The sequence below is a fragment of the Neovison vison genome, chromosome 2, assembly GCF_020171115.1.
Source record: "Neovison vison isolate M4711 chromosome 2, ASM_NN_V1, whole genome shotgun sequence".
In the NCBI taxonomy this organism is placed as follows: domain Eukaryota; kingdom Metazoa; phylum Chordata; class Mammalia; order Carnivora; family Mustelidae; genus Neogale; species Neogale vison.
The window spans coordinates 19,702,388-19,729,703 of record NC_058092.1 but is presented as its reverse complement, the minus strand read 5'-3'; the positions used below and the strand labels follow the sequence as shown (position 1 = coordinate 19,729,703).

Below are 27,316 nucleotides of genomic sequence, written 5' to 3'. Positions count from 1 at the left end.
GGGGGTGAGAGGTGGTGTGTGACCCTGAGAAGGCACCCTTGACCCGGAAGCAGCTCAGCAGACGGAGACCACGGGGCTTCTAGGCCTGCCTCAATAGCTGGCTAAGAGGGGGCTTGGGCAGGCCACTCATGCCAGGCCTCAGTTCATGTGTGTTCAGACCAGACCAGCCCTGACACACAAGAAACAGAAAAGAACCCCCTCCACACTGGGCGTCTGGCCCAAGCCAAGATACTCCATCCCTTTCTGGAGACCTCCTCCCTCGGGCCCTCTTCCTTCAGACCCATCCTCTGTGCAGCACCAGGAGGGACATCCCAACTACAAATCCACCCCTCGCCTGAACCCTTCAAGTGCTCCCCTCTGCCCTCGGAAGAAAGCCCAACTTCTCGGCCTTGTGATCCATCCCTGCTCTGCAGCTCAGCCTCACCGGACTCCCCAGGTCCTCAAAGGAGACCCTGAGCCCCCGCACGTGCTATTCCCTCGAACCGGGTACTCCACGGCTTCTGAGTCCTTCAACGCTCGGCTGTCACGCTCCCCTCTGAGAAACTCTGCCTGAGGCTGCTCCTCCAGCTCTCCACCCCCGTGCAGCTGTAGTTGTCACTGCCCCGCAGTCTTCACATCTCCCCCTCAACTACAGTCGGAGCCATGGGAAGGCAGGGCCAGCTCCCCGTGGCTGACCACTGGCACACACAGCAGGAACCGGGTACAGATGGGTCAGACACATGAATCGAGATGGCACAAACTGTTGGAGAAGTGCTGAGCTCCCTGACATCAGAGATGTGCAAGCCACAGTGAGAAAAAACCCATCCATCTGCGAATCCTTCCAGAACGAACACTCCCCCCTCAGGATCTGGCCAATATATTGGGATTTATCTAACTCCCTCTCAGAAGCCCCCTCTTTGGCTTCTCGCAGTAACCCCAGGAACCGAGTGGGTCTGTGGTTGAGCCCATGTTGTAGATGAGTACACTGAGGTCCAGCGATCAGAACAGCCAAAGGCGATTCCCACACTTGCCCTGACCTGTGGGTGCTGTCACCTCTGCTCTGCCAGACTCTCTCCACCTCATGTTTTTGCTGGGTCAGATTCTTTAGCCCTGACGTGAATGTGAGCCTCCTGTGTTCGGTCTTCCCAGTGGGCTGGAGGACGCCCGGGGCAGGGAGCCTGACTTTTCCACTGTGGCCTTAACCACCCACCCCCCTACCCCCTCACCCAGATACAAAGAGCCTACAGAGCCCTGGGGTGGGAGGGTCAGACCGAATAAGATAGGAACAAAGAGCCAGAGACCTACCCTCCGGTCTGCCCACATGCCTAGGCCTGCCTGAGTCTCTGGCCACCCCTCCGTCCCAAGGGGCCCCCGACTCCCTGCTTCCCTCCTGCACCTGCCCAAGACAAACCGAACCACAGACGCACCCTTGGGTGTGCGGGACGTGAACTCAGTGTCAAAGTAGAAGGTATCATCAGGTTGTGCCACGGCTGGCTTGAAGGGCGGCTTGATCTCACGACGGTATAGCTTCTACAAGGGGAGGCGGGCACCCCAGTCAGCACGGCACCCCCAACAGCCCACCAAGAGCCTCAGGTGGGAGAAGTGCTCAGGTGGAGCACAGGCTGTCCAGACAGGGAAGGGCACAACTGCTGGCCCCTGGGAGGGCAGCCCTGCCTCTGAGGCCATGCTGTCACCCTCTGCTCCACCTCTGGGGCCCTCGTTGGTAGAAGCCTCCTCCCACCCCAACCACAGGCGAAGCCCTGACTGGGGCTCTGGGGTGGAGAGACACACTCACATTCCAGTCAATGGTAGAGTAGAAGGCATGCCGCTTGATTTCCTCTGCCCCGTCAGGGCCGGAGCCTGAAAGAGCCCAGGTGAAGGGTCTGCCCCTGGACCATCCAAGCCCCCAGATACCCATCCTGTTTGCTGTGTGACCCAGACCTGCGTGGTCTGGGACCAGTGGCTGCAGCTGTCTCCTGGCAGCATGGGGGACAATGGGCTCCCCCTGCCCCAAATCCACCCAGCCATCACCCCAAACGCCTCCTGCCCACTCGGCATTTTCCACTTTCTGGAGACCCTTATGATCAAGCTCCAGGGTACTAACACAAGAAGAAAGAACCAGCAAGTCAGACAACTTGCCCAAGGCCACACAGAACAGAAACCCTTGTTCTGAGATCTGCAAAAGCCCCCCATCTCCCTTCCAGCCAGGCCTCCTCTCTGTTGCTCTTATCCCATGTCCCTGAATGCCACTGGGCAAACTCTCAGTCCATCCAACCCCAGGGACTCAGACTGGACCTTACAAAGCTGGTCATGGTCCAGAGGAACCCAGGAGCTAAGGAGCCAAGACATCTACTACGCACCAGGCCTGCTCATGCAACCTCACTTAGTCAGCAGGGCCCGAGAGCATCATCTCCAGTGGAGATGAGGACCCGGAACTCTGGGAGGTGAAGCCAACTGCCTTGGGTCACTTAGCTCAGAAATGGCCCTCATTCAACAAATATTTATGGAGGGACTGCTGTGTGCGGGGCGGTGAGGACCTGACACGGGGCCAGGATTGGGACCTGAGCCTTCTGCCCCTTGAGCTCACACTCTTTCTCTTGTGCCAGCAGCCTTGGCGAAGGAGCTGGGCGGGGGGGGGGGGTCTGTCCTTGTCCCCAGGGAGAGTGGGGATGACTCAGTTCCTGCCTTCCCCCTACACACAGGTCACCCCCCGCAACAAACACCACACATGGAGCCCAAAAGCAGGGTGGCCCGCGGCATTGTCTGCCCACACAAAGGACAACAGCCCCTTTCAGCCCAGATGTGGCTCTGTGGCCTAGGCTGCAGCTGTGGCCCGCTCCCCTCCCGAGCTGGGGCTGCTTACCAAGCCGGTTGGCAGGATTCCGCTTGAACAGGGCCCGCAGGAGGCTCTGGGCTTCCGTGCTCAGAAACTGGGGCATGCCTAGCTTCGCCCTAAAATAGCCCCCAGGTCTCATCAGGGATGAACCCGTGCCCAGAGGCCCTGTCTCCCCTCCCCGTTCTGTCTAGGTCAAATTTCCAGCTCAATCCAGACAAACCATCAACTAACTCAGGGATTCCCCTCCCAAGCCTGGGAAAGCATAAGGCTCATCCCAGGGGAGGGTCTCAATGGGGAAACCTGGGGCAGGCACAGGGTATTGTTCTGGCCCCCAGGCTAGGGCCAGCATCAGGGGAGCCCTGGAAGTGTCAGGGCATGGCTGGTGCTTACTTCAGAATCAACGTCATGGTCTCCTTCCGGTCCTTCCCCTGGAAGGGCAGGGAGCCGGTCAGCATCTCAAACTGCAAAGGACAAGGGTCTGTGAGGCTCTGGTCTCCATCTCCCATGTCCCCCACCTCCTCCCACCTGGGCCACTCAGCTCCTTTCCCCGGGTTCTTGCTGGACTGTGGCAGGGCCCCCCGGATCAGGAATTGTGACCAGTTCTCTTTCTCCTTCCAATCAGAACACCGAAAGCAGTGCTAGGGGGCTGAGGCTGGGGGATTCCTTCCTCCGAAGGAAGGAACCTGTGCCTGCGGGAAGGGTGAGGCAGCTTGGCGGGGAGAAGACAGAAGGAAGTCGTAGACACTATGAGCCCCCTCACTGTACAGATGGGAAAACTGAGGCCTGCAACATGGGCTGAACGCTTCAGCCCTGCCTGGGCACTCACCATCAACACCCCATAGGACCACCAGTCCGCGCTGTGGGTATGGCCCTGGCGGTTGACAACCTCGGGGGCCATGTACTCCACCGTCCCACAGAAGGAATAGGCTTTTTTCTCATGGTCAATGGCCTCCTTGCTCAGGCCAAAGTCTGTGGCAAGGAGGGCAAGAGGACACATCTTTAGGAACCTCCTGCCTTCCTTGCTGCCAACCCCTGCATACCCAACCCCCCTGCCCACAGGCCTGAGGGCATCACCCCCGTGACACTCGGGAGGAGGCTAGTATATGTGCTGCCGAAGCGAGCACTCGAGCACTCGGGAGGAGGCTAAGGCCCTGAGACGTTATGTGACTTGCTCAAGGCTACCTAGTGGGGAGCCAGGGTTCACACCCAGGCCATCCAAGTCCAGGGCCTGGGCTTCTAACCACTTCCAAGGGCGTGGCACAGCTTCTGAGGAAGGATCTCCTGGTTCTCAGCCAGGCCTCTCAAGAGCCCATCCCACCCTCCCCTGGGACCTGAGGAGGGGGAGCAGGGGCCCTCCACTCACCAGTGAGTTTGATGTGGCCCTCCTCATCCAAAAGGATGCTGTAATGGAGAGATAAGGGGTCAGGCCCTTCAGCTGTGGCCCTTGGGATCTGAGACACCAGGGGGGCTACGGAGGGTGGGCTTAGCCTGGAGAAGGTGACCCACCCAGATAGATCTGAGGAGAGGCAGATGGCGCAGATGGAGCAGACGTGTTGCCTGCCTTCTTTGCTAATCCTTGGAACAACGGGCTGACGTAGGTACTATTAGGGCCCTATTGCAACAATTGGGGAAACTAAAGCTCAGGGAAGTTAAGTAACCCTACACAGTCACAGAGATAACAGGTGGTAGAGATAAGACTCGAATTCAGGTCTGCCTAATGCTAAAACCAGGTGTCATTCCAGCCAAGCACCTGTCCCTGGCTCCTCCAAGTTCACCATTTGAGGACTGATATTAAGGAAAATTCTAGAGAGGATCATAACAAGGAATGACCTTCCGTGATGGCATCTCAGACAACACACTGGATTAGCAAAAAATGTAGGCAGTCACCAGCACAGAAGAGTCCCAGCCTTGTCAACGGCAGCCCCCCAAGGTGGGCCTGCTGCCACCGCCAGCCCACTCCACCCATCGGTTCACGGGGCACCCAGAGAGAGAGACTTTGTTGGGGAGAGTCCCGCCCACCCATTGGGCAACACCCCAGGGTTGGCCTCTGCACTCCCTAGGGCAGCTGGTGTGGAGGCCGGGCTTTACTCACTTTTCAGGCTTGAGGTCCCTGTAAATGATGCCCAGGCTGTGCAGGTGGTCCAGGCCCAAAGCCAGCTCAGCCAGGTAAAACTTCACGTCCTCCTCCGTGAACATCACCTACAACGGGCGGGCAGGGGCGTCAGCTGGGGGCGTCTCTCCCTCAGGAGCTAGGGCACTGGGCACTCAGCAGCCTCCTGGTCCTCAGGGACGCCCCTGGGGAGGACCTTCAGACACCCCGGGCCACACACTCTTCTCTTTATAAAGGGAGTTGAGTGTGAAATGACTCACATACAAGTCACTCGTTGTGGCATTGTTCTGAAACAGCAGAAGGGTTGCAAAGGGCCCAGGGATGGAGCAGGAGACTGGACTGAACTGTCTGTCCCACGCATGCGGCCATAACCGCACGGGGAGTCTCTCCAGGTTCTGATACGGATCGATCTCTAAGATACGCTGTCTCGAGCAAGGCAAGATTCAGAACGGTGTATACAGGGCAGTACTTTTTGTGTAAGAAACTGGGGGTTGGAATTCAGAACGTGTAGCAGAATGGTTGGTATTACTAAAGAAACATGGGGTGCTTAAACAAGAAATCAATAAAAACATTTACCTATGGGGGGGTAGAGGGACTGGGGTGGGAGGAAGACTTCTCAATGATATTTTTCTTTTCAATCATGTAAACGTATTACCTATTCAAACATTAAAATAACATTTAAAAAAATCTTTTAGAGTTTGCTTCTCTTCTAAAGACTCGTGTTAATGGTCCTGCTTTTATATCTGCCTCAAGTTATTTTAGGTCCGCTAAAATCCTTTCGGCTAGGGGCGCCTGGGTGGCTCGGTTGGTTGGGTGTATGCCCTTGGCTCGGGTTATAGTCTTGGGGTCCTGGGATGGAGGCCCACGCCGGGCTCCCTGCTTGGTGGAAAATCTGCTTCTCCCTCTTTCCTCTACCTCTCTCTGTCCCTCCCACTCATGCTTGCTTGCTTGCTCTCTCTCTCTCTCTCTCAAATAAATAAAATCTTAAAAAAAAAAAAACCCACGTAGGACATAATGTTAAAATATCTAGATTTTGGGGAGAATTTGGGCTTCTTCCCATCCTCACAGCCCTGCCCGGGGCAGACTCAGAAGAACGGAGGTGGCGGACTGAAAGACCCCTTAGTTCTCGGGAACCGAGGATGGCGTCAGACACAGGGCCTGAGCCTCCTCACCCACCCTGGGAGAAATTCTGTGGCTTGGCCAGGGTGTACGCTCTGTCCCAGGGTAGGTTCCTAGGTCAGGGTCTGCTGGGCAGGCCTAGATGGTCCCAGGTCCAAGCCACACTGGCCATGTTCTTCACAGAGCTCTGGGATGAGAGGCCTCGTCCCTCCAGCTCCATCCCGGGGCCCTATGGTGGTGGGGTGTCAGCTCACCTCCTTAGAGAGCCGCGTGAAGAGGTCCCCGCCACGCAGGAAGTCCAGAATAAGATAGAGCTTTCCCTCAGTCTGGAAGGCTGGGGAGAGGGGAAAAGGCAATGGCACAGCCAGCCCAGCCTTGGGCCCTGCCCCTCTGCCCTAAGCTCCCTTGGCCTGCTGGGGATGGGGGCAACATCCGGGAAAGGCAGCCCCCCACAGGCAGGGCAAGGGCTGGCAGGCAGGCTGGGAACTCAGGTAGGGTCTGCAGTCTCACCATAGTGCAGCTTCACCACAAACGGGTGATTTACATCTGCTAGGATGTCTCTCTCCATCTTGGTCCGAACGCGGTCACGCACTGGCCAGAAGAGAAAGGCAGTCATGGAGAATCTGGCCCCCCGAAACAATCATCCCCAAGCTCTGGCTAAGCAGGGATCTCTTTTCCAAGAGTTCCTCACACCTTATGGGAGTGCCCAGGGCTGGGCCCCAGGTGCCCTGCCCATTCCTCAGGTGTGCTCTTAACCTTTGCCCCCAAGGCTCCCCACAGCAGGATGCTTTTACCAGCCCCTTCCCCACCTGGCACAAAAAAGTCCCTAATGTTGCTCTGGGGGGGATGGGGATATAGTCACCTGGGAGCTAATTAGGCAGATTCCTTTCCTTGGGCCTAAAATTCAGACTCATGGGCCTAAGCAGGCACCCTCACATATTTTTTCTTTTTCTTTTTCTTTTTTATTTCTTTTTTTTTTTTTTAAGAATTAAAGTCCTGGGGCACCTGGGTGGCTCAGTGGGTTGAGCCTCTGCCTTTGGCTCAGGTCCTGATCTCAGGGTCCTGGGATCGAGCCCCACATTGGGCTCTCTGCTCAGCAGGGAGCCTGCTTACCCCCCTGTCTCTGCCTGCTTCTCTGCCTACTTGTGATCTCCCTCTCTGTCAAATAAATAAATGAAATCTTTAAAAAAAGAAAAAAGAATGAAAGCCCTTAGGGCACCTGGGTGGCTCAGATGGTTAACTGTCTGCCTTCGGCTCAGGTCATGATCCCAGCAGGTTCCCTCCACAAGCTCCCTGCTCAGTGGGGAGTCTGCTTCTCCCTCTCCCATTCCCGCTGCTCATGCTCTCTCTCTCTCTCTGTCAACTAAATAAAATCCTTTAAAAAACAAAACAAAACAAAACAAAAAAACAAGAATAAAAGTCCCTAGGCATTCTGATCACCAGCAGCTTCTTCTTTGACTCAGCTCAGGCCTCACCTCCTCCAGGAAGTCTTCCTTCAACTGCCATACTGAATGAGCGCCCTCTCTCCTGCAGTGCTTGTGCTTGCCCCTTCAGAGCACTTTTCAGCCTCTCCTTTAATTTCCTCGTTTCCTTCACCAGACGCGGCACGGGCTATGCTGGAGCCGGACTATTCCAACCACTGTTTCCCAAATACGCCTTATATTTTTACACTTTCTTCTCAGGCAAACACCTTCTCCTTCCTGGAGTACATTTTCTCTATCATTTTTAGTCTGGAGAAATCCTAACTCATCCTTCAAGGCACAGCTCAGGTGGCCCCTCCTTATGTGAGCCTACCCTTTGTGAGGCCCAAACCCTCCAGCCCCTGGGCTCCCTACTCACAGCCCCAACTGCCCCACACTGTAGGCTTGACTTGGCCACTCACACCCTGGCCTGGGAGGCCTGCAGAGCAGTGACCAAGTTCTCCGCCCTCCCTGCCATGGCTCCCATCATCCCTCCTGGGGAATGACTTCTACCCCTACCAAGCTGGCATGAGGGTATCAAAGCTACAGCACCCCACAAACAACCCTTCACGGTCCACAGGACCCCTAAAGTCTACAAGGTCAACACTTCTGATCCTCCCCCACCTCACCCCAGAAAGGGCCCACTGCCCCTACCACCCGCTGGTCAGTGTGGCTGCCCTGGTTCCCAGACAGCTCAAAGGGTCACTGCCCAGCCCAAAATCCACCACCACCCACCATCATGCCCTTTCTGAGCCTTAGAATTCCAGATCTGGCCTTGGGCTCCCCTCTGAACCTCCCTGCTCTCCATCTCTGTGGCTCTGCCTCAACTTCCCCTCTCTTACCCTCCCCCACTGTCTCCCAGACTCCCTGCCTCTTCCTTCACACCCTTCTCCACCCTGAGAGGTTTCCCTCAGCCTTCCAAGCATGGAATAGCTCTCCCAACTCATGTCAATGCCAGACACGTGAGGACCCCTGCCACAAACACACGTACTCACCCCCTGCCTCCTTTCCAGATCCTTATCTTCAGCTATGGCAATGGGTGCTTGTCTCGGGGGAATAAAGGAGGGATGAGGCTAATCCCCCAGAATTCTTTTCTTTGAAACAGATGCTGTCTTTGCCATGAGGTGGGAGGGGGGTAAGGGGAGGCTGAGGACAGACCTGTTTCTCTATCTTCAGACCAGGTGCTCCTGGAAATAGAGCCATCTCCTCCATCAGACCCAACACTCTGGAGAACAGGGCTGTCTCCCTCAATTCTGTGCCCAGCCTGGGCTCTGCATGGGGAGGTGACCTTCACTCACCTTTCAGCGTTGCCTTCTTTAGTACCTTCATAGCATACAGGTGCCCACTGTCAGGTCGGGTGACCTTCCGCACCAGGAAGACCTGAGAATGCAATGGGGAAAAGGCAGAGGAGAAGCTGGGGAGACCTGTTAGCTCCCATCCCCCAGGCCCCAGGCTGTCCTCTAACTTCCCTGAGCCCCAGGTTGACCTTTTGCCCTCCCTGGGTACCAAGGTGACCTCCTGTCCTCCCCTGAGACCCATCAACACTTACCCTCTGATCCTGAAACCCAAGGGGACCCCTCGCCCCCACCTCTGACCAGTGCTGCCCTCCCAGTGCGGGCCCAGGACTCACTTTGCCAAAGGATCCCTGGCCCAGAACCTTGAGCAGCTCAAAATGGGACGGGTCGGCCTTCTCAGAGCCAGCCTTGACATGGTGCGTGATGGAGATCTCCTTGAGGACGCCCTCATCCTAATGGGAGGGATAGAGTTGGTGAGCACAGGGGGGCCCATCCAAGCCCCCTCCCCCTGGAGACAGGGCTCTGCTGGCCACACCAGACAGCTGTACCGACAGGGCCGGCCTCCTCTTCGTCAATGCCCCAAGGGTCTCAAGGGCCAGGGAGGGTCAAACCACCAAGTGCTGGTCAGGTGAGGCCCAGCTCCCACTGCTCCTGCTGCCCTGGCCCGGGGAGGCCCAGGGAGATGCCTGGACACGGCACGGGTTGTACCTATGGGACTCCCTTCCCCCTGCTGCAAAGGTTTTGCTTTTGCTACAGTAGGAAGTAGAGCTTGTTCTCATACCGGGGAGGCAGAGCTGGGCTTTTATTCCTGTCAGAGTGGATGATAGGATCCTTCTGGCCAAAAGGATAGCCCAGAGTCACAGGGACTCAAAGTCCACCAGAGACTACCCACACTAACCCAGTTAGTGCCAGTCTGGGGTGGCCAGGAGCTGAGGCCAAAGACTCGATGAGCTCCCCCCAACAACCCTTTGAGACTTCCATCACAGGAGTCTACTAAAAACCCCTTGCCAGGTTCCTAACTCTTCCGGGACCCTCCTGCCCTCCCTCCAATCAGCCAGGTACCCTGGAGCCTGAAGCACCTCCTCACTTCCCCAGGAAGCAAGTCTGGGCAGGGGCCAGTTGTCCAGCCGGGCCGGGCCAGGGCCAAGAGAGCCGGAAGTCAACTGAGGCCAAACTCGCCATCCAGGCACCTGCTCCAAGGGCCCCAGCCAGGCCGGGACCAGACATCTGGGCACACTCACCGAGTCCCGCCTGGGGCCAGAGCCAGGGCCAGGGGCAGGCAGAGAGGTCTGGCTGGTCTGAGGCCGCTGCTTCCTGGGCAGCCAGGGGAGCAGGGCCCAGAGCCGCAGGCGGGGAGGCGGCTTGGGAGCCTGCTCCATCCGCCCGGCAGGGCCGAGGCACCATGGCAGGAGCAGGCAGCGTCGGGGGCCGCCTCGGAGGTGGCCAGGCCCAAGGCGGATGTGCAGGGTGAGGGCGGGGGCTGGGCCCAGCTCAGGGCCGCCAATCACCCGGGGCCTGTGGTTTCCCAGCTCCAGGCCTACAATCTTACCACGGTCCCTTCCTCTCTTGCCCCCCCTCCCCACCGCCTGCGGGCCGCCCTCTGGCCCTGTCCCCCTCATCCTGCCCGTGGGCCTGCAAAGGAAAAGCCCCATGCCAACACAGCTGCTGGGGGCTAGATGGGTACCTGACGGGCAGAGACAGGCGTCTAACGTGTAAAGGCGGATAAGGGGGGACGCCCAACAGGCAGAGGCGGGCATCCACAGGTAAAGACGGGTGAAGGTGGGCAGCTGTCAGGCAGCAGTGGGTGGGGACATGGGCCCACAAGGCAGGGACGGAGGGGGACACACACCCAGCCAGCAGAGGTAGGAAGAGCACACACACAACAAGCAGAGACAGATGGGGACACGTACCCAACAGAGCTGAGGCAGGAGGGGACCCATACTTAACAGGCAGAGGGGCCCAGGGCATACATCCAACAGGCAGAGACAGAAGGGGACGTGAACTCAACAGGCAGAGACAGATGGGGACCCAACAGGCAGAGACAGATGGGGGCTGGCATCCAACAGGTGGAGACAGATGGGGACACGTACTCAACAGGCAGAGACAGAAGGGGACACAACCCAACAGGCACCCAACATGTGACATGTACCCAACAGGTGAAGACAAGCACTCATCAGGTGGAGACAGAGATGGGGACCCGGTAAGAGAGGCGGGTGGGCCACAGAAAGAGAAAGCCAGTCAGCGAGGCCCACGGAGACCAACAGACATGCAGGCCAGACACAGAGAAAGCCAGCTCTGGGACTCAAGGGCAGAGCTCCGGGTTCTTGCTGATCTGCCAGGGGGCCAGTGGGGGAAGGTGAGGGGACATCACCCCACATCTGGGGCAGCACTCCCAGCTTTGTGGCAGACACCCCTCTGAGTTTCATCCCTGCAGGGCCTGCAGAGGGCCCAGGACCGATGCAGTGGGTGAGAGGGCCACCTCCTGAGTGCAAGCTGATAGCTTTGTCTCTGATCCAAATTCCCCAAATCTGTTATCCCCACTGCAGATACAGGCAGCTGAGGCCCAGAGGCCAGTGACTCACGCAGGCTGAAAGCAGACCGGCGGCATAGCCGGCTGACACTCAAATCCTTCCCCTAGTTACTGCCCGGCTTGGGGTCAGGGGGCCTTCAGTGCCAGGACGGGGTGAGCAGGGAAGTCAGCCAGAGCCCAGCCCTGCCCATCCGATCCCACCCCCTCCCTCAACACCGGGGTCAGTCCAGGGACATCCCATTCTAGGTCTGGGACCCAACAGACGCAGCCCCATCTTCAGGCGACCTTGAACAGCCACAAAAGCTGCAGCCACAAGAAGCTGCAGGCTCTGCAGGCGCCTGAGGAGAAGCCTGGGCAGGACAGGCAGAAAGCCTGACTCAGAGAGGGGCTGAGGTGAGCCGAGGCCACACAGCAGCCCCTGCCCACCCCGCCCTGAGGTTTGAGCCTCCGCTCGCCTGCCTCTGAGGACACTCCCTGGGGACAGAAGCAGTCACCCGGAAACCCCAGGGGACAGAGCCACTCCCAAACCCATTCCTTGCCCAGGGTCATGGGGACAGAGACTAGGCAGACCAACCCTCTGCTCACCTTTCTGGGACAGGGGAGTGAGTCTCTCTCACCCCTGGGGAAATCTGCCGGGGTCTGCATGGTGGGGCTCAAGCGGTGGCCAAAGGGCCCCGGTACTCCTCTACTTCTGCTTTTTCAGCCTTCCCGGCCCAGAAGGCAGGGTCCCTGACCCCCTCCTTCTCACTTCCCCCTCTGTAAGGAGGAGGGACAGAAGACGGGTCAGGCTCCCCAGCTGAGAAGGGGACACTGGAGACCCCAAGCCCATGACTCCGGGGTGGGGGCGGTCCAGGGATATAGCCCTCATCATCTCCTCTGATCCTAAGGAGGGGAGACTAGAACACAGACAAAAGTCACAAGATAATGAGGTGGTGACACACTGGACATCCCAGCACCTGCAAACAGCCCCTTGAGAGAATGTGGGGCAGAACTCAGCAAAGCCGAGGTCTCTGAGTGCCCCAGGCCAGAGTGCAGAAGCTCCTTCCCCAGCAGTGACCTTCCTACGGCTGGGCCCACCCAAAATGGCAGCCCCCAGAGCAGGCACCGCCACACCCATCCCTGCTTGGCAGAAGCCTGCCAGGCCAGGGCGCCGGGATGGGCAAGGGGGCCAGAGGGCCTCACTGAAGTCTGAGAGGAGGAGAAGGTAGCAGTGAGGCAGGCGCTGACCAGGCCCAGCCCCCTTCCGCATGGCCTGGCCGCATCAGTCCCACCAGTACCCCCACAGGAACTGGCACACCCACAAATACACACAGGCCGATGATCGGAAACCATTTCCACAGACATGTGGAAACACACACCCCCACGTACACACGGACTTCCCCTTCCAGTCCCTCAAAGGGCCTCCAACGACAGTCTGCTGATGGCCTGCTGGCGGTTGGGAAACAGGCCTCCTCAGACAGGCTGCTCACTGCACCCAGCTCCGGCAGGGCTGTAGAGACCGGGACAGCCCCGGGAGCCCCAAAGCTCTCTGGGCTGGAGCCAGCTGGGCACCCCCCTCCCCAGTCCTCAAATCCCTGAGAAGCAAAGGAAGACTTTGTGGCTAGCAGAGTACAGGAAGGGGCTACAGGAAGGAAACAGTCTCAGAACTGCCTTCGCTGAAGGGTCTGTGCTGGGACTGTGAGGCCTCTGGTGGCAGGAGTGGGGGAGGACAGGCACCAGACCACATCCCTTGGTCCCTGCCCCATTCTCTCCTACAGACACTTCCTCTTACTTACTTCCTCCTACAAGGCAGCTGGGAGAGAAGCCCAGAGCCCCTCGGCCTGATCCCTGGTCCCTAGGGTCCCTGCCACAGGCCTCCCTCCACCACCAGCTGCAGCCCAAACCCAGCTGCCAATCCCAGCAGTAACGGACACCCCCAGTCCCTTCCCCAGGTGGCAGTGAACACAGGGCCTCCCAGGCCTACCCTCTCCGGTGGGTGGGACAGACGGCTCCTGTTCTGTCTCCTGGTTCTTTGGGGCAGGTGAGGAGAGGTGGGCAGTTCCCAGGCATCCCTGCTGCACTTGGCTAGGACAGGCATGAGTGACAAGAATTTGCCCCTTCTCAACGAAGCATGTACTACTGCACGAGGCCTTTCTTTCCTTCAGCCTCTACCGGTGTGGCTTCTGCCAGGCCCTGTGTTTTCGCTTTGACAGAGATCCTGTCATCCCATTTCAGAGCCACGAAAACCAGACTTGGAGAGAAAATGACTTGTCCGAGACCACATGGCTAGAAAGGGGGACAGCTAAGGGCAAAATCAAAGAGTGTTTGCTTCTGAAGTCTACATTCAAGCCCTCAGTGCGAGCCTGGTTCCCCTTTGGACAACCTCAAAGCTATGCCACCCTGACCCACCCCCTCAGGCCCCGTCCCCAAGCTACGAGCCTGACGCTAGGAGGCGCACATGTTAAGACTTGGGCCTTGTTCTCCGGCAACTCCTGAAAATCCATGGTAACAAAACACAAGTGGCTACAATCCTACAATCCAGTATTACAGGTGCCCAGGGGCAGTAACAATCTGCCAGGGGTGAGGTCCCAAAAGACTTTCCAGAGAGGGTGCAGCCCAGCTAAACCCCGAGGACAAACAGGAGCTGTCCAGGCAGAAAGGAGGGGAGAAAAGACCCTCTTTGCAGAGAGAGACCCGCATGAAGAAGAGGCTGAGGCCGGGAGTGCAGGGTACGAAGGTAAGAACTGTGCACTCACTAGCCGAGCGCTCCCAGGCAAATTTCCCTCCTTGTGTGAGCCTCAGTTTCCCCTTCTGTAAAATAGAGGTTAAAACTAAATACTCCAGCCTGGGAAGGTTGTTGCTACAAGTATAGTGGGCCAGAGACCAACGGAGGCTGCAAGCAGGACTTCTCCCTGGATTGGGCAGGCGATCTTACTGCTGCAGTCTCTTCCTGGCAGGCTGCGGGGACACAGCCCAGCCACACGGTCCCAGGGTCCATGGGAGGGTGGGCTGGCCTACCCCGGCCAGTCCGAGGGAAGTTCCCCCCAACACCTGAGGCTCCCAAGGCTCCCCAAAGTCCACAGTCACATCCTGCTTGTGCTCTGGCCAGAGGAGCAGGAGGGATCCGGGATGGATCAGGGTTTCATAAACAGGAAGAGAGGATGGGAGGGGGGAGACGCTCAGCTCTCAAAATAGACCTGCCGGTGCTTCAAAGGGGTCCAGCTCCGGAGATGGGGGGGCTGGGGGGGCTGGGGGCGCCTGGTCCACCGTCATGGAGAGGAGGGTGAGTGGAGCCCCAGTCTGGCTGAGGACCCCAGGAGTGCCGGGGGTACCGAAGGGATCTGGGGAGCTCTTGCCCTGGACTGCTGTCCATACTATGGCAGCTAAAACTCAAATCCCCCTTTCAACCTCAAATGAATAAAACAAGCAAGCATTAAACACCAAGCTTTGAGGAGGCCTGGCTGGCTCAGTGAGTGGAGCAGGCGACTCTCGGTCTCAGGTTATGAGTTCAAGCTCCACACTGGATGTAGAAATTACTTAAAAATACAAAGTTTTACGCCTGGGTGGCTCAGTTGGTTGGACGACTGCCTTCGGCTCAGGTCATGATCCCGGAGTCCTGGGATCGAGTCCCGCATCAGGCTCCCAGCTCCACGGGGAGTCTGCTTCTCCCTCTGACCTTCTCCTCCCTCATGCTCTCTCTCACTGTCTCTCTATGTCAAATAAATAAATAAAATCTTTAAAAAAAAAAGAACAAAACAAACCCAACACACCAAACTTTGTGGGACTGTTTAATTTATACATATCACACTCCCTCCCCCAGGGGGGCCTGAGGGCAGACCCTGTTCGTCCTCTGATGCTGGAAAAGCATCGGAACCTCAGAGGAACACGGCACCTGCCCAGGGTTCCACAGCAAATGAGAAAGGGGCAGGATTCTGAACTCAGAATGCTGGACTCCCAAGGGCCCCTCCCTGCCTCGTCTCCATCTGGAAGGCCCAATGCTCTCTGGGTCTGCCAAATCTGGCTGTTGGAGGCCCAGCCAAATGCCAGTTCTGCAGGGAAGGGGGCCGGGAGCCCTAGAGCCCACCGTGACACTTCCTCCCCTGCCACTCGGAACAGCAACCATCCATCTGGTCCATGCTAGCCCTGAGCACAGGTGCCCCTCGCTGGTTCCCCAGGACTGCTCCTCTTACCATGTCACTGGGAGAAACATGGGCACGTGGAAAGGGGTATATTTCTTGGCCCGATATGGGGCCTGGTACAGAATGGAGATTCTCTGTGCCCACGGTCATGTTCTCTACCAACCCAGCACCCACTACCGCACGGCTTGTCTGTCTCCACCCTCTCCTCAAGCCTGAGAACAACCTGAGGCTGGGCTGCTGACTCATTTTAGAGCCCTCCGGTGTCACAGCACAGTGCCCCTAAAGTCTGATGAAGCAAAGGAGAAAATGGCCTGCTTCCAGCTCATTGCACTGCACAGTGATGAGGTCCCGACCACAGGCTGAGCGCCCCCTGGTGTGCCAAGCCCAGAAGCAGGCACCGGGGATAATGTGAGGTTCTGGGGGCAACAGAAGAGATAAGCAGGTGTTTAGAAATGGTGAAACCGGGGCTCACAGGGACCCAATACTCCCCCCCCCCCACCTTCAGCACGCAGTGTTCTCTGGGCTGGGAAAAGTATGGGCTCTGTAGGCAAGCAAGACCTGACTCCATTGTGCACCAGCTATTTGACCTCAGGCCTCGATTTTCTCATCTGTAAAGTGGGGATAGTAACAATCTCTACATCAGGGGTGTTGTGAAAACTACACGCAAAGCTCCTGGAGTGGTATGGGTTAAGCTCTTTCTCTTCTTTAACGTGGCCTTCAAGGCTCTCCTTGCCCATCCATCCCCAGCCTTAACTCCCTTCCTATCCCAGGGTCTTCTGCTTAAAAACAGGCATCATAGGCTTGAGACCCAATGTAGGTTACCTGCCTGAGCAAGTTCGTGCTCTCTCCCAACAGGCCTCCCTAGCTCCTGGGGTAGCTTACCACCTATCCCCCCAAAGCTGCGAACTTCTCTGCAACCCCCAGAACTTGAACCCTAAGATCTGAACATCCTGGTTCTTCCTTGAATCCTTTGGTTTTGTTACGAAGCAACTAGAAGCAGGTACTCCGGAAGGAGATTCTCCAGACCAGGGGCCCAGACAAACTGAGGGACCCAGTCTCTACCACTTGGTCTGGCCTCTGCTGGCCAAGGTGGCCAAAGTGACCATCAGAAGAGAGGTACAGCCGACTTATCTCACCTTGCCATACCTCAGGCAGCTCAGCTCCCTTATCTCAGGAGGCTGAGACAAGGCAAACCTCGGGACCAGCTCTAGGTCTATTTCAAAGGTCAAGCTCATGGCAAGTCTGGTGCCCAGGCCGATCCAGGTCTAGAGGGTGTGGCGCCCGGAAGGGGGCAATATTGTCATACCCATGCTCCTGGTGCTGAAGTCACCGTGCATGCACGTGGGGCATCTGTCCCTCCCACTACTCCCTTGAGCCAGGCGCCATCATCCCCAATTTACAGATGAGGAAACTGAGACTTGGAAGGGAGCACACCTCTGGCCAAATAGTGAGCGTGGAGCCAGGAATTAAACACAGGTCTGCCCTAATGTCAAAACCCAGGCTCCATCCTCTCTAGGCAGCTTCCCAAGCACACGCACCGCCTGCCGCTCTCCCCCTGCCCCCCAATGGCCGGCAGCTCTGTGGCCTCACAGCTCCTGAAAACCGGCTGTGCTCTTTTCCAACAGAGAAATGAGAAAGCCCAGGCCCAGAAGGAATAAAGGACCCACCCAAGGTCACACAACTGTGGACACACCAAACCAGCAACAGGGACTGAAGGGCTAAAGGGAGGCGCCCAAGGGAAGCAAAGACAGTAGGGGAGGGAACCAGCCCTGGGCTGGGAGATGGGAACCCAGAGAAACGGCCAGGTGCCATGTGCCAGGCACTGGGCCCTGGTTAGACTTGGGGGGCCACCAGGTGCCCTCCCTTCATGTACCAGCACCGCATACCCAGAAGATTCTAGGCCCTCATCATGCCCAGCTGACCTCAGCCTCTCCCATCACCCCTTCAGCCCTTTCCTTATAGCCAGCCCAGCTGCCATGAGGAAATAAACGACGAAGTGGCCTGGGTGAGGAGGAGGTGAGTTCTAGCCGAATTCTGCTCCTAACCCAGGCCCAGCCGCCGTCCCCTCGCCTAAGAAATAGGAAGGTTGAGGGGCTCCTGGCTGGCTCAGTGGGTAGAGTGGGCGACTCTTGATTTCAGGGATGTAAGTTCAAGCTTCACACTGGGTGTGAGATTACTTAATAAAATCTCTAGGGATGGCTGGGTGGCTCAGTTGGTTAGGTGACTGACTCTGGCTCTGGTTGTGATCTCAGGGTCCTGTGATCGAGCCCAACATCGGTGTGCACATCTCTCTTTCTTTCTCAATGAAGAAATAAAATATTTTAAAAATAAATAGATAAAACAAAATCTTAAAAAGAAAGGAAGGAAGGAAAAGAAAAGAAAGAAAGAAAAGAAAGGAGGAAAGAAAGAGAGAGAGGAAAGTTGGAGCAAGCTATCTCTGTGCACAGGGTCACCTCGAGGACTCAGTGGGACCAGACAGGAAGGCTGAGCTGGGTGGGCCTCCCTCCTCCTTTACAACCATGCAAACGGTCCCTTGCTCAGGGTGTTTGCCTTGGTCCTCACCTTGGATGGCTGCAGTCCAGCTTCTTCCCCTGAGGCCTGTCCATTCTAGAAAAGAGAAGGGAAGGAAGATTGGGGAATATTACCAGAACTTCCCAGGGTGGGAGGGAGCAAAAAGACTCAGCCAGAACCCCCCCTCCCCCACCCCGGGGGGCTGCCCCGGCTAGCTAGGGAGGCCATGTAGGCGAGGGCCCTCTGCCCCCACCTTCAACGCAGGGGGACAGGTATCAGGCCCTCCTGCAGCAGCCCCTCACCCGCATTTCCCCCTTCCCTCCTTCATGCTCTCTGCCTGGCAAAGCCCTCATCTCTGAAGACTGAGCTCAAATGTCATCTCCTCCCAGGGAGAAGGAAAGGGCACGTGTGGCTCCCAGCTCTGCTGGAGACAAACTGAGTCTGTGCTAACGAATCGACTGACAAGGGGCCTCAGTCTCCCAATCTGTAAGCTGGGGAGAGTTACCCCCACCTCCCAGAACTGCTGCAGGGACGTAAGGAGACCAAGTCTGCACCAGTGACCAGCCTGGAGCTGGGGGCTGCCCTGTCCTTGCCCCATTCTCAGACTCCTCCCCTGCCCCTGCCGGGCAGAATCACGGCGGCCACACAGTGCCCCTGCATTCCTCCCCTGTGCCACAGGCAACGCGGCAGGGACTATATACACAGAGGCCTGACCTTCCTCATAGAGGGGAGGACAGAGATTAGGCCTTGGTGCTAACAGCTGCTCTCTTCCATGCCCCTGCTGCATGCCAGGCACTGGGCTTGGTGCCTCCTGCTTGTGGCATCATTAAATCCTCCTGACCTGGGAGGGAGGCCCTGTCCCCACTTGGTGGACGAAGAAACTGAGGCTCAGAGAAGCACGGCGATGGCACCTAAGGTCACAGGACTGGGAAGCGGAGATGCAAAATCCAGACTCTGATCACCCAGGAGGTGATCAAGGAAAGGTCTGTTGAAGAGGAGCCCAGCCTCAGCGGGGCGAACCACCTGCAAAGAGGCGGCCACTGGGGCCCATTTCTAGGCAGTCCCTGCTTCTTCCAGCCCCTAGACTTTGCCCTCAGGGGTATACCAAACCCAGCCCATCCTTTTCCTGTGTGATAGGAGGTGAGTAACCAGGCCTTTGGAAGTAAGGAAGGAGCAGTCCCCACCCCACCTGGCACAGCCGGTGTGTGGGGAGGCAGACGGCGGCTCCTCCTGTTAGCAAGACCCAGCCTCGGGCAGGTCAGGACTTTGGAGCCAGGGGCTGGGTCCACAGGGCAGCTGTGGCTTTGCCTGGCAGAAGCAGGCACAGCTGTGCTCTGCCCATTACATAATCTCCCGGCCCCTGGAGCGGCTCCTCCCTGCAGCTCGCAGAACATCCTGCCCCCTGAGCCCCTTTAATGCCCCAACCCTCCCCAGGGCCCCCTGCTCTGAAGGTCCCTCCACACATACATACACATACGTGCTGTCATCTCTCAGCAGCCTGGGGGGAGGGCTGGGTGGCTAAGGGCCAGGGAGTAGGCTGTAGGGGCAATGATGTCTTTATATGTTGAGTTTACCCAGCATTCTAGACTCCTGCAATAATTCCCACAGTAGGTCACAACAGCCTACCTGCAGACCAGCTCCCCCTGCCCTGCCCCTGTACTCCTCATTCCAAACCCCTGTCCTTCCTCAAACTCAACTGTGAGCCTCGCATTGAGCAAGCAACTCTTGCTCACACACTCCTTACTGAGAACCTTCTATGGACCCAGCCCAAAATCCTTCCATGGTTTCCCACTGCCCACAGAATAAAGTCCCAGCTCCTTGGCATGGCATTCAAGACCATCATCCCCAACTGCCCAATACAGGCAATTAAGCATGTGGGTTCTAGAACCTGGCCTTTTGGGTTCACATTCTGGCTTCTACCACTGCACGACCCTGAGGTTACTTCATTTCTCAGGGCTTCGGTTTCCTCATCTGTGAAACGGACATGAAAGCAATGTATCTCATTGGGAGGCAACAAGAAGCAAACAAAATCTACCCAGTCCACAAACAACAGCCATCATCATTACTGGGTCCTGTTCTTGAGCTTAACCGAATGACCTGGGACCCTGGGCAGACCAGCTTCTTTCATATCCCTAGCATCTGCACTGTGGCTCCTTCTACCAACAAAACCCTTCCTGCCTTGTCACTTTGGCAAACACCTGGCCTTCTTCCAGCAATGTCCTCTCCTCTGTTCACAAGGTTTCAAGTCCTTTCCTCCCTCTTCTGGACCCTAGTGGCACTGAGCAAACCCCAGGTGAACTCAGGAAGAAGCCAAGGCTTGTCCATCATCATTTCCCAGCACCCAGCTCAGGGCCCAGCACGCCGTCGATCACAGGAAAGCGCTGCTCAGCAGAGAGAGCAAGAAGGCCAGACCAACTTCTAGTACTCCTCTTTTTCAGATGAGGCTCAGAGTTAAGGGACTTACCTGAGGTCCCTCACCTAGCAGGTGATGGACATGGCGCCGTAACCCGAAGTCACAAGGCTGCAAGCCTAAATCCCCAGTGAGGGAGGGGAGGAGGCCTCGGATGCCCCCAGAGGTGTGGGCTTACTGAGCAGTGTCTGGGCGGTTCAGGGGACCCCAGACAGAAGCCCTATCTGGCTGTCTCCGGTCCCAGGGTCTCTGGCCTGGGTGCCACCCTCGTTCGTGAAACCCCATGCCTGTAAGAGCTGATGCGCAATGTTTCTAGAAAGCGATGGGCAGCCCTGGAGAAAGGACTGGGAGTGAAGAAACCACAGGAGAGCCTCCTCCTCAAAGCCAAGGTTCTGGGAAGACAGGGTCCATGTGCACCTCTGGCCTGACTGTTGCACAGGCAGGTGGGAAGAACACAGCTCCCCAGCCACAAAGATAGCTGCTAATCCGGCTCTGCTGGCCGCTTGCTCTGACCTTGGGTCTGTCATGTCACTTCTCTGACCCTCGGTTTTCTCATCTGTGTCAAGGCCAGGTCTGTCTTGTTCACAGCTGCACTGTTGCTTGGCACAGTACTTGTCACATGATGAGTACTCAATAAATATTTGCTGAATGAATGAATAAATGAATGAATGAAAGGGGACAATGACACTGACCTTGCAGTATCCCGAGTCAAAGACCTTGTCTAAAAAGTCTGGCATAGGAAGGGCCCTTGGGCCTCACCCACTCTTCTTGCTCTTCCTCAGGGAGCACTGTTCCTAGGACAGCTGCCCTAGACCACCGTGCCCCCTCCCCAGAGGTCAGAGATGGATTCCAAAAGGCATTCGTCCTTCTCGCCCAGGCAGCTCTGTCTTGAGAAGTGGGGCTCAGGGCAGCATCTGGAGAAGCCAGGCAGCAGATGGACAAAGACAGCACGTGCCCCACGGGCAGGAAGCAGCCCCAGGAGCTGGGTTCAGAGCCCAGCCCTGGCAGCCCTGCACGCTGCTGGAGGCTGGGGGCCAGGTGCCAGGATTGGCTGGCACCACCGGCCCTCTGAAAAGGCTGGACAGAGGCCCCGTGGAACAAAGAGAGTCTGCCAACATCCGGAGCCTCTCCTGGAGTCCCTTCCACCTGGGCCAGTTTGATCCCAGCCCTTCCCCATCCTTGAGCCCCGACCCCCCCAACTTGTTAGAAGACAGTGAGAGCTCTGGACTCTGATCCTGTCTCAAACATGAATTCATAGGCCAGTTCTCCCAAGTTCAGCTGTCCCATCCAAAAATGGGGGTAATCCTCTTTTTTTAAAAAAAAAAAGAAAAGAGGCTCCCCCCTAACATGGGGTTTGAACTCACAACTTTGAGATCAAGAGCCACACGTTTTACTGAGTCAGCCAGGCACCCCAATGATCCCTACTTTGAGAAGATGTTTAGAGAATTATTTTAACAAGGTAACAGAGGCGAAGCAGGGTCGGTGGCACAAAGTAAAGCTCTGTACAGGGCAGGGCAGGGCCCCCGGAGAACGTTCCTGCTTTCAGCAGGGCCAGGGAAGGCCCAGGGTGGAATCCGCACCCACACGGCCACCTGGGCCAGGCCCTGCCTCCCAGCAGCCCATTTTCAGCAGCGTCACGAGGAGGGCAGGGCCGTCCAGACCCCAGGCGTCTGCCAAATGCCCCCAATAGCCCCTTGCCCGCCTCTTTCCCAGCCAGGAGGCGGTGGCAGTGCCTGTACCTGTGGGTCAGGCTGCTGTATCGCTTACATGTCACCTGGGCTAAGAACAGCAAGGCCCTGTTCTCCAGTGAGAGCGGCCCAACCGGCGCCCCGGCTGCCCAGTGGCTCCTGTTACCCAAACAATAACACCCAGACGCCTGGCACTTCCATGCCGTGGGGGAGGGGAAGAACAGGCAGCAGCGCCCAGGGCTCTGCACCTCTCAGTCCCAGGAAGCATGAAGCTACGACCCAGCACTGGCCGCTGGAGGAACAGAGGGGCAGAGAGGCTAAGGACCGGCTGAGGGTCACACAGTGTTTCCAAGGTGAAGCTCAGAAATCACGATGCTCCCAGTCCTAGGAAATACACTAGTCTTCTCCTCTCACAGAACTCAGATGCAGTTGTGCTCAAAACTGAGTCGAGTTTCCTGTTTAAACCTGGTCCCCTGCCCCAGGATTCCCCAAAGGGAAGCAGGAAGTAGTGCCCCGCACTGGGAATCGAGCTCCTGGGTGTCTGCCCTTCCTGTGAGCATAACCCAAGGTAAGTCCCTAGGTTAAGTACTTCCCAGCCTCCCTTCCTCTAGGGAGGCCTAAGTCACAGGGGCATGCCAGGGCAAAGGCATCCATCTCTGAGTGCCCCCCCAACCAAGCCCTGATGCCCCAGGCCTTGGGGGGGGGGTACTGCAGAGGGCAGTGTTCCTCACCTCAGAGGGTGAGTCAGCGAGAGAACCTCCGAGAGTCGTGCAGGGCCTGTAAAAACCCCATGGCAGGGATCCCAGAGCAATTTACTCCAAATTGCACCTTCAGGTTGGTTACCTAATCCTGCCGCGCCCACCATCCAATAGCCAGTGTCAGCTATGACCATCCCTTTAAAGGGGTAGCACACCCTGGGTGCTGGGGACCTGGGGTCCTCACTCTAAGCACAACCTGTGGCCCTGGGAGGCAGGGTACTTGGTGGTTGCCCCAGGTAAGAGGAGGCAGAGGAGGGGAGCTAGACAGGGCCTAGGGACCAAAGCCAAGAGAAAATCACCTTGGCTCACCTGCTCACTGAGGTCTTCACACCCTCCCAGTATACCCCCACATCCCCTCTGGAAATGGAGTTTCATCTGCTTCCTTCCCAGCATGAGGCTGAGAGGAAAGTTTTCTTAATCTGCTGGTTCAGGGCCTTGACCTTGACCCTGGGGGTCAAAGGGCACAGGAAGAGCTGGCCTTCTGCATCCTAGGGCTTGGCACCACAGAATCCTCAGAGGAGAGCAGAAGCTGCTTCTGGGAGAGGCTAGGTGACAGAGGCCAAAACCCCCAGGGGCCCAGCCCTTCCTATAGGAGGGCTCACAAGGAAAAAGGCAGGCACCAAGGTCCTCCATGTCTCCTGGAATAATCCTCACAAGGTCTAAGGGCTTTTCCCCACTGTCTTCTCCACAGCCTGGGGTAGGGGACACATGTGTCCTCTGGCCCTAACCCAGGGGCAAAAAAAACCAAGAGTTTCAGCCCTACACAGGTGGTGTCACCCCATATCCCACAACTGCCAAGGGTCAAGAGGGGAAACCCTGCTAGGGTCAGCAGCAGAGAAGCAGGGCGCTCTCGGGGTAGGGAGCTGGGAGACATGAAAGAGACGTGGGGTTCTCGTGACCCTCATCTCTTGTAGAATCCTAGACATCTGGCACCTTAGCCCTGCCCTTCTGCGCTGATAGAGGAAGCTCCAGAGAGCTCCCGTACAGGTCCTAGGTGTGTGGGGTGACGGGGGGCCAGATCTCAGGGCCTCGCGGGATCCCCTCCCCGTGCTAAGGGGGTTCTGGACGCTTGGCGGAACTGTCCCTCGCGCGCGCGCGCACACACACACACACACACACACACCCGGGGCATAGGGGTGTGGAACCGAAGAAGGGCACAAGAGATCGGAGTGCACTCACGCCCTCGAGAGCGCCAGCCAGGCTGCAGCGGCGCCGCGAGCCGCCCCGCCCCCGTGGGGACCCAGGCTCGCCGGCCGCCGGCGCCCGTCCCCCGCCCCGCTCACTCACCTCCGGGTCCAGCGGCACCAGCTCCATGAGCGGCCAGGGCTCCTTGAGCTGGGCGAGCGGCATCGCGCCGCCGCCAGGCCGCCCGCGCTCCTCTGGCGGCCCGGGCCGCGCCGCCTCCCGGGTCCCGGGGTCACCGGTCTGCTCCCCTGCGCCCCCGCACCCCCCACGAGACCCCGGCGCTGGGGCTGGGCCGTCCGCCGCCGCTACCGCCGCGGCACTCGCACTTCGGCTCCCTCCGTCACCCGGCGCCGCCGCGCCCATTGGCTACCTGCGCGAGGGGCGTGGCCGCTGAAGCCCCGCCCAAGACCCCGCGGCGCGGCTTTCCCGGAGCGGACCCCAGCCCCCGGCGCGCGGGAGGGCTCCGGCCCGCCTTCGCCGCGAGCTCCTGGCCGGTGCTTTGCTCCGCGTATAAGAGAGGCCTTCCCGGTTCCTCCCTACCAAAACGCAGTCCTCCCCGTGCGGACCACGCCGGGGTCATCGCTTTCCCCTCATCTGCTCGCGCGGAGTCACGCCCCAGATATTCCTTCTCCATTCCCCGGCCCCCATCCGCCCGCCTCTCCCCTTCCTGCTCCAGGCAAGCACTCACACCGAAGGACCCAGGCCGGGGCTTGAAAGGAACCTGGGCCCCATGCCCCTCAGGCCTTCAGCTCTCAGAGGCCCTAGAGATCCCCCGGGATCTTAGCGCCCCAGCTCGGGGTAGGTTCCTATTATGTTGCCACCATCAACACCCATAGCGCCACCAGATTTTTTGGGTAATCTGTCCTTGAGGGGACCCCTTTCAAGCCAGATCTCCCCAGAATCTCTCCAACTGCAGGCCCACCCCCGGGGCTGATTTATGTTTGTTGCCCCCTCTGAGGAGGGCTCGGACCAAACTCCCAGGGTTGAGGGACACTTGGGCTGCACGTGGAGTAAAAGGCCAGGGAAAAGGGTTCCTCTTGGAGAGATTCAACCAACATCTAAAGAGGTGTTAGGGGTCCAGGTGCGGAGAGGTTTATTCACAGGTGGGGCAGTGGAGGGATGGGCTTGCAGGTTCATGGGTGGGGAAGAATGGCTAGTTATTTGCAAAGCTTTTGGAAGGCAGGGGAATGGTTGGGGCACCCGGGTGGCGCAGGGAGTTAAGCATGGGACTCTCCTGGTTTTGGCTTAGGTTATGATCTCAGGATTGTGAGACTGAGCCCTGCCTTGAGTAAGACTCTCTCCCCCTCTCCCTCTGCCCCTACCCCCACTCTCTAAATTAAATAAGTAAATTTTAAGGCAGGGTGATGGGGAGGATTGTTTATCAAAAACCTTCTGTGAACCAGCTCCAACAACCTGTGATTTCTTTGTATTCCCACCACCACCTAGTTTACAAATCATAAAACAGCCTCACAAGGATGAGATGATTTACCCAAGGTCACACACCAGGTCAAGAACAGATTAGGACTTTTAAGAAATCAAAGTTTATGAATATTTCTCCTAAATCCAGATACTTCCCTTATTCCACGACTTTCCTATGGTAGCAAGTGAATTGGGTTTTCAGTAAAAAAGACTGAAACCCAACAAATTTTTTTTAAAGATTTATTTATTTTGGGGCGCCTGAGTGGCTCAGTGGGTTAAGGACTCTGCCTTCGGCTCAGGTCATGATCCCAGGGTCCTGGGATCGAGCCCCACATCAGGCTCTCTGCTCGGCAGGGAGCCTGCTTCCCCCTCTCTCTCTGCCTGCCTCTCTGCCTACTTGTGATCTCTGTCTGTCAAATAAATAAATAAAATCTTTTAAAAAAAAAAAAAAGAAATCAAAGTTTATGAATATTTCTCCTAAATCCAGATACTTCCCTTATTCTACGACTTTCCTACGGTAGCAAGTGAATTGGGTTTTCAGTGAAAAAGACTGAAACCCAACAAATTTTTTTTAAAGATTTATTTATTTTGGGGTGCCTGGGTGGCTCAGTCCTTGAGTGTCTGCCTTACGCTAGGGTCATGATCCCAGGGCCCTGGGATTGAGCCCCACATCCAGCTCCCTGCTCAGAGGGAAACCTGCTTTTTCCTCTCCCACTCCCTCTGCTTGTGTTCCCTCTCTCACTGTCTCTCTCTCTGTGTTAAATAAATAAATAAAATCTTAAAAAAAAAGATTTATTAATTTTTTTATGGGGGGGGTGACCAGAGGGAGAGAGACTCTAGCAGACTCCGCTTACCTCAGAGCCCTACTTGGGGCTCAATCCCACAACCTTGAGATCATGACCTGAGCCAGATCAAGATTAACCAATTAAGCCAAATTAACCCACTGAGACACCCAAGAACACTCCCCCCCAACAAATTTCTTCTGAAGCAGGCTCTATGTGCATCATGGGGCTCAAACTCACAACCCCGAAATCAAGACTTGCATGCTCTATGGACCGAGCCAGCCAGGTGCTCCAGAACCCAACAAATCTTGACTTGAATCCTAACTCTTTTACCTCCTTAACATGGGAAAACTAATTCACTTTATATCGCTAAACCACAATTTCCCTATCTGTGAAAGAATTATAACCCAAGTCTTTCAGGTAGGTACTGAGCACAACGGTTACTTTATTTTATTTTTTGTTTTTTCTTAAGATTTTATTTATTTATTTGACAGAGAGAGACACAGGGAGAGAGGAAACACAAGCACGGGGAGTGGAAGAGGGAGAAGCAGGCTTCCCACTGAGCAGGGAGCCCAATGCGGAGCTCGATCCCAGGACCCTGGGATCATGACCTAAGCCAAAGGTAGATACTTAACAACTGAGCCACCCACGTGCCCCTATTTTATTTTTTTTTAAATATTTATTTATTTATTTGACAGAGAGTGTGTGAGCTGGGGGAAGGGGCAGAGGGAGAGGGCGAGAATCCCTAAGCAGACTCCCTGCCAAGCGTCGACCCCAACTCAGTGTTCAATCTCAGGACCTGGAGGACCACGACCAGAGCCGAAATCAAGAATCAGCTGTCCAACCAACTGAGCCACGTGGGCGTGCCTACATTTGTGTTAATCAGTAAACATTTATGCCTACATACAACATGCCAGGCCCTCTTCCAAAGCATGTATAGTATCCCAGGACTGCTTCTAGATGCTGAGGATAGAACGATGAACAAAACCAAGCCCCAGCTCTCCCAGAGTTGACGTTCAGTCTGCTGTGATTACAGAAATAATTACAGCCAACACACACCCAGCACTTACTCTGGACCAGGCACTGTTCTAAGCACTTCACCTGTATAAACTCATT

At 56.8% G+C, this 27,316-nt stretch overlaps 1 protein-coding gene across 4 annotated transcripts in view; it reads right to left on the bottom strand.

Moving 5' to 3' along the window:
* Positions 1 to 24,216, bottom strand: part of RPS6KA1 (ribosomal protein S6 kinase A1) — a 39,919-nt gene extending 15,703 nt beyond the window's left edge. The window contains exons 1-13 of one of the 4 annotated variants that reach the window (XM_044237507.1): positions 24,102 to 24,216; positions 18,010 to 18,054; positions 9,135 to 9,251; positions 8,803 to 8,884; positions 6,555 to 6,635; positions 6,299 to 6,378; positions 4,908 to 5,014; positions 4,179 to 4,216; positions 3,642 to 3,784; positions 3,206 to 3,276; positions 2,843 to 2,931; positions 1,775 to 1,839; positions 1,407 to 1,509 (exon numbers count right to left, since the gene is read on the bottom strand). In XM_044237507.1, coding sequence (XP_044093442.1) covers positions 1,407 to 1,509; positions 1,775 to 1,839; positions 2,843 to 2,931; positions 3,206 to 3,276; positions 3,642 to 3,784; positions 4,179 to 4,216; positions 4,908 to 5,014; positions 6,299 to 6,378; positions 6,555 to 6,635; positions 8,803 to 8,884; positions 9,135 to 9,251; positions 18,010 to 18,054; positions 24,102 to 24,164 — 1,084 coding nt within the window. In that variant the 5' untranslated portion in view covers positions 24,165 to 24,216. Of the gene's footprint in view, positions 1 to 1,406; positions 1,510 to 1,774; positions 1,840 to 2,842; positions 2,932 to 3,205; positions 3,277 to 3,641; positions 3,785 to 4,178; positions 4,217 to 4,907; positions 5,015 to 6,298; positions 6,379 to 6,554; positions 6,636 to 8,802; positions 8,885 to 9,134; positions 9,252 to 11,914; positions 12,034 to 18,009; positions 18,055 to 22,787; positions 22,807 to 24,101 lie in introns of those variants that run through there. The other 3 variants (XM_044237510.1, XM_044237508.1, XM_044237509.1) reach the window with 3 other exon arrangements.
* Between the last annotated feature and the right edge of the window lie 3,100 nt (positions 24,217 to 27,316).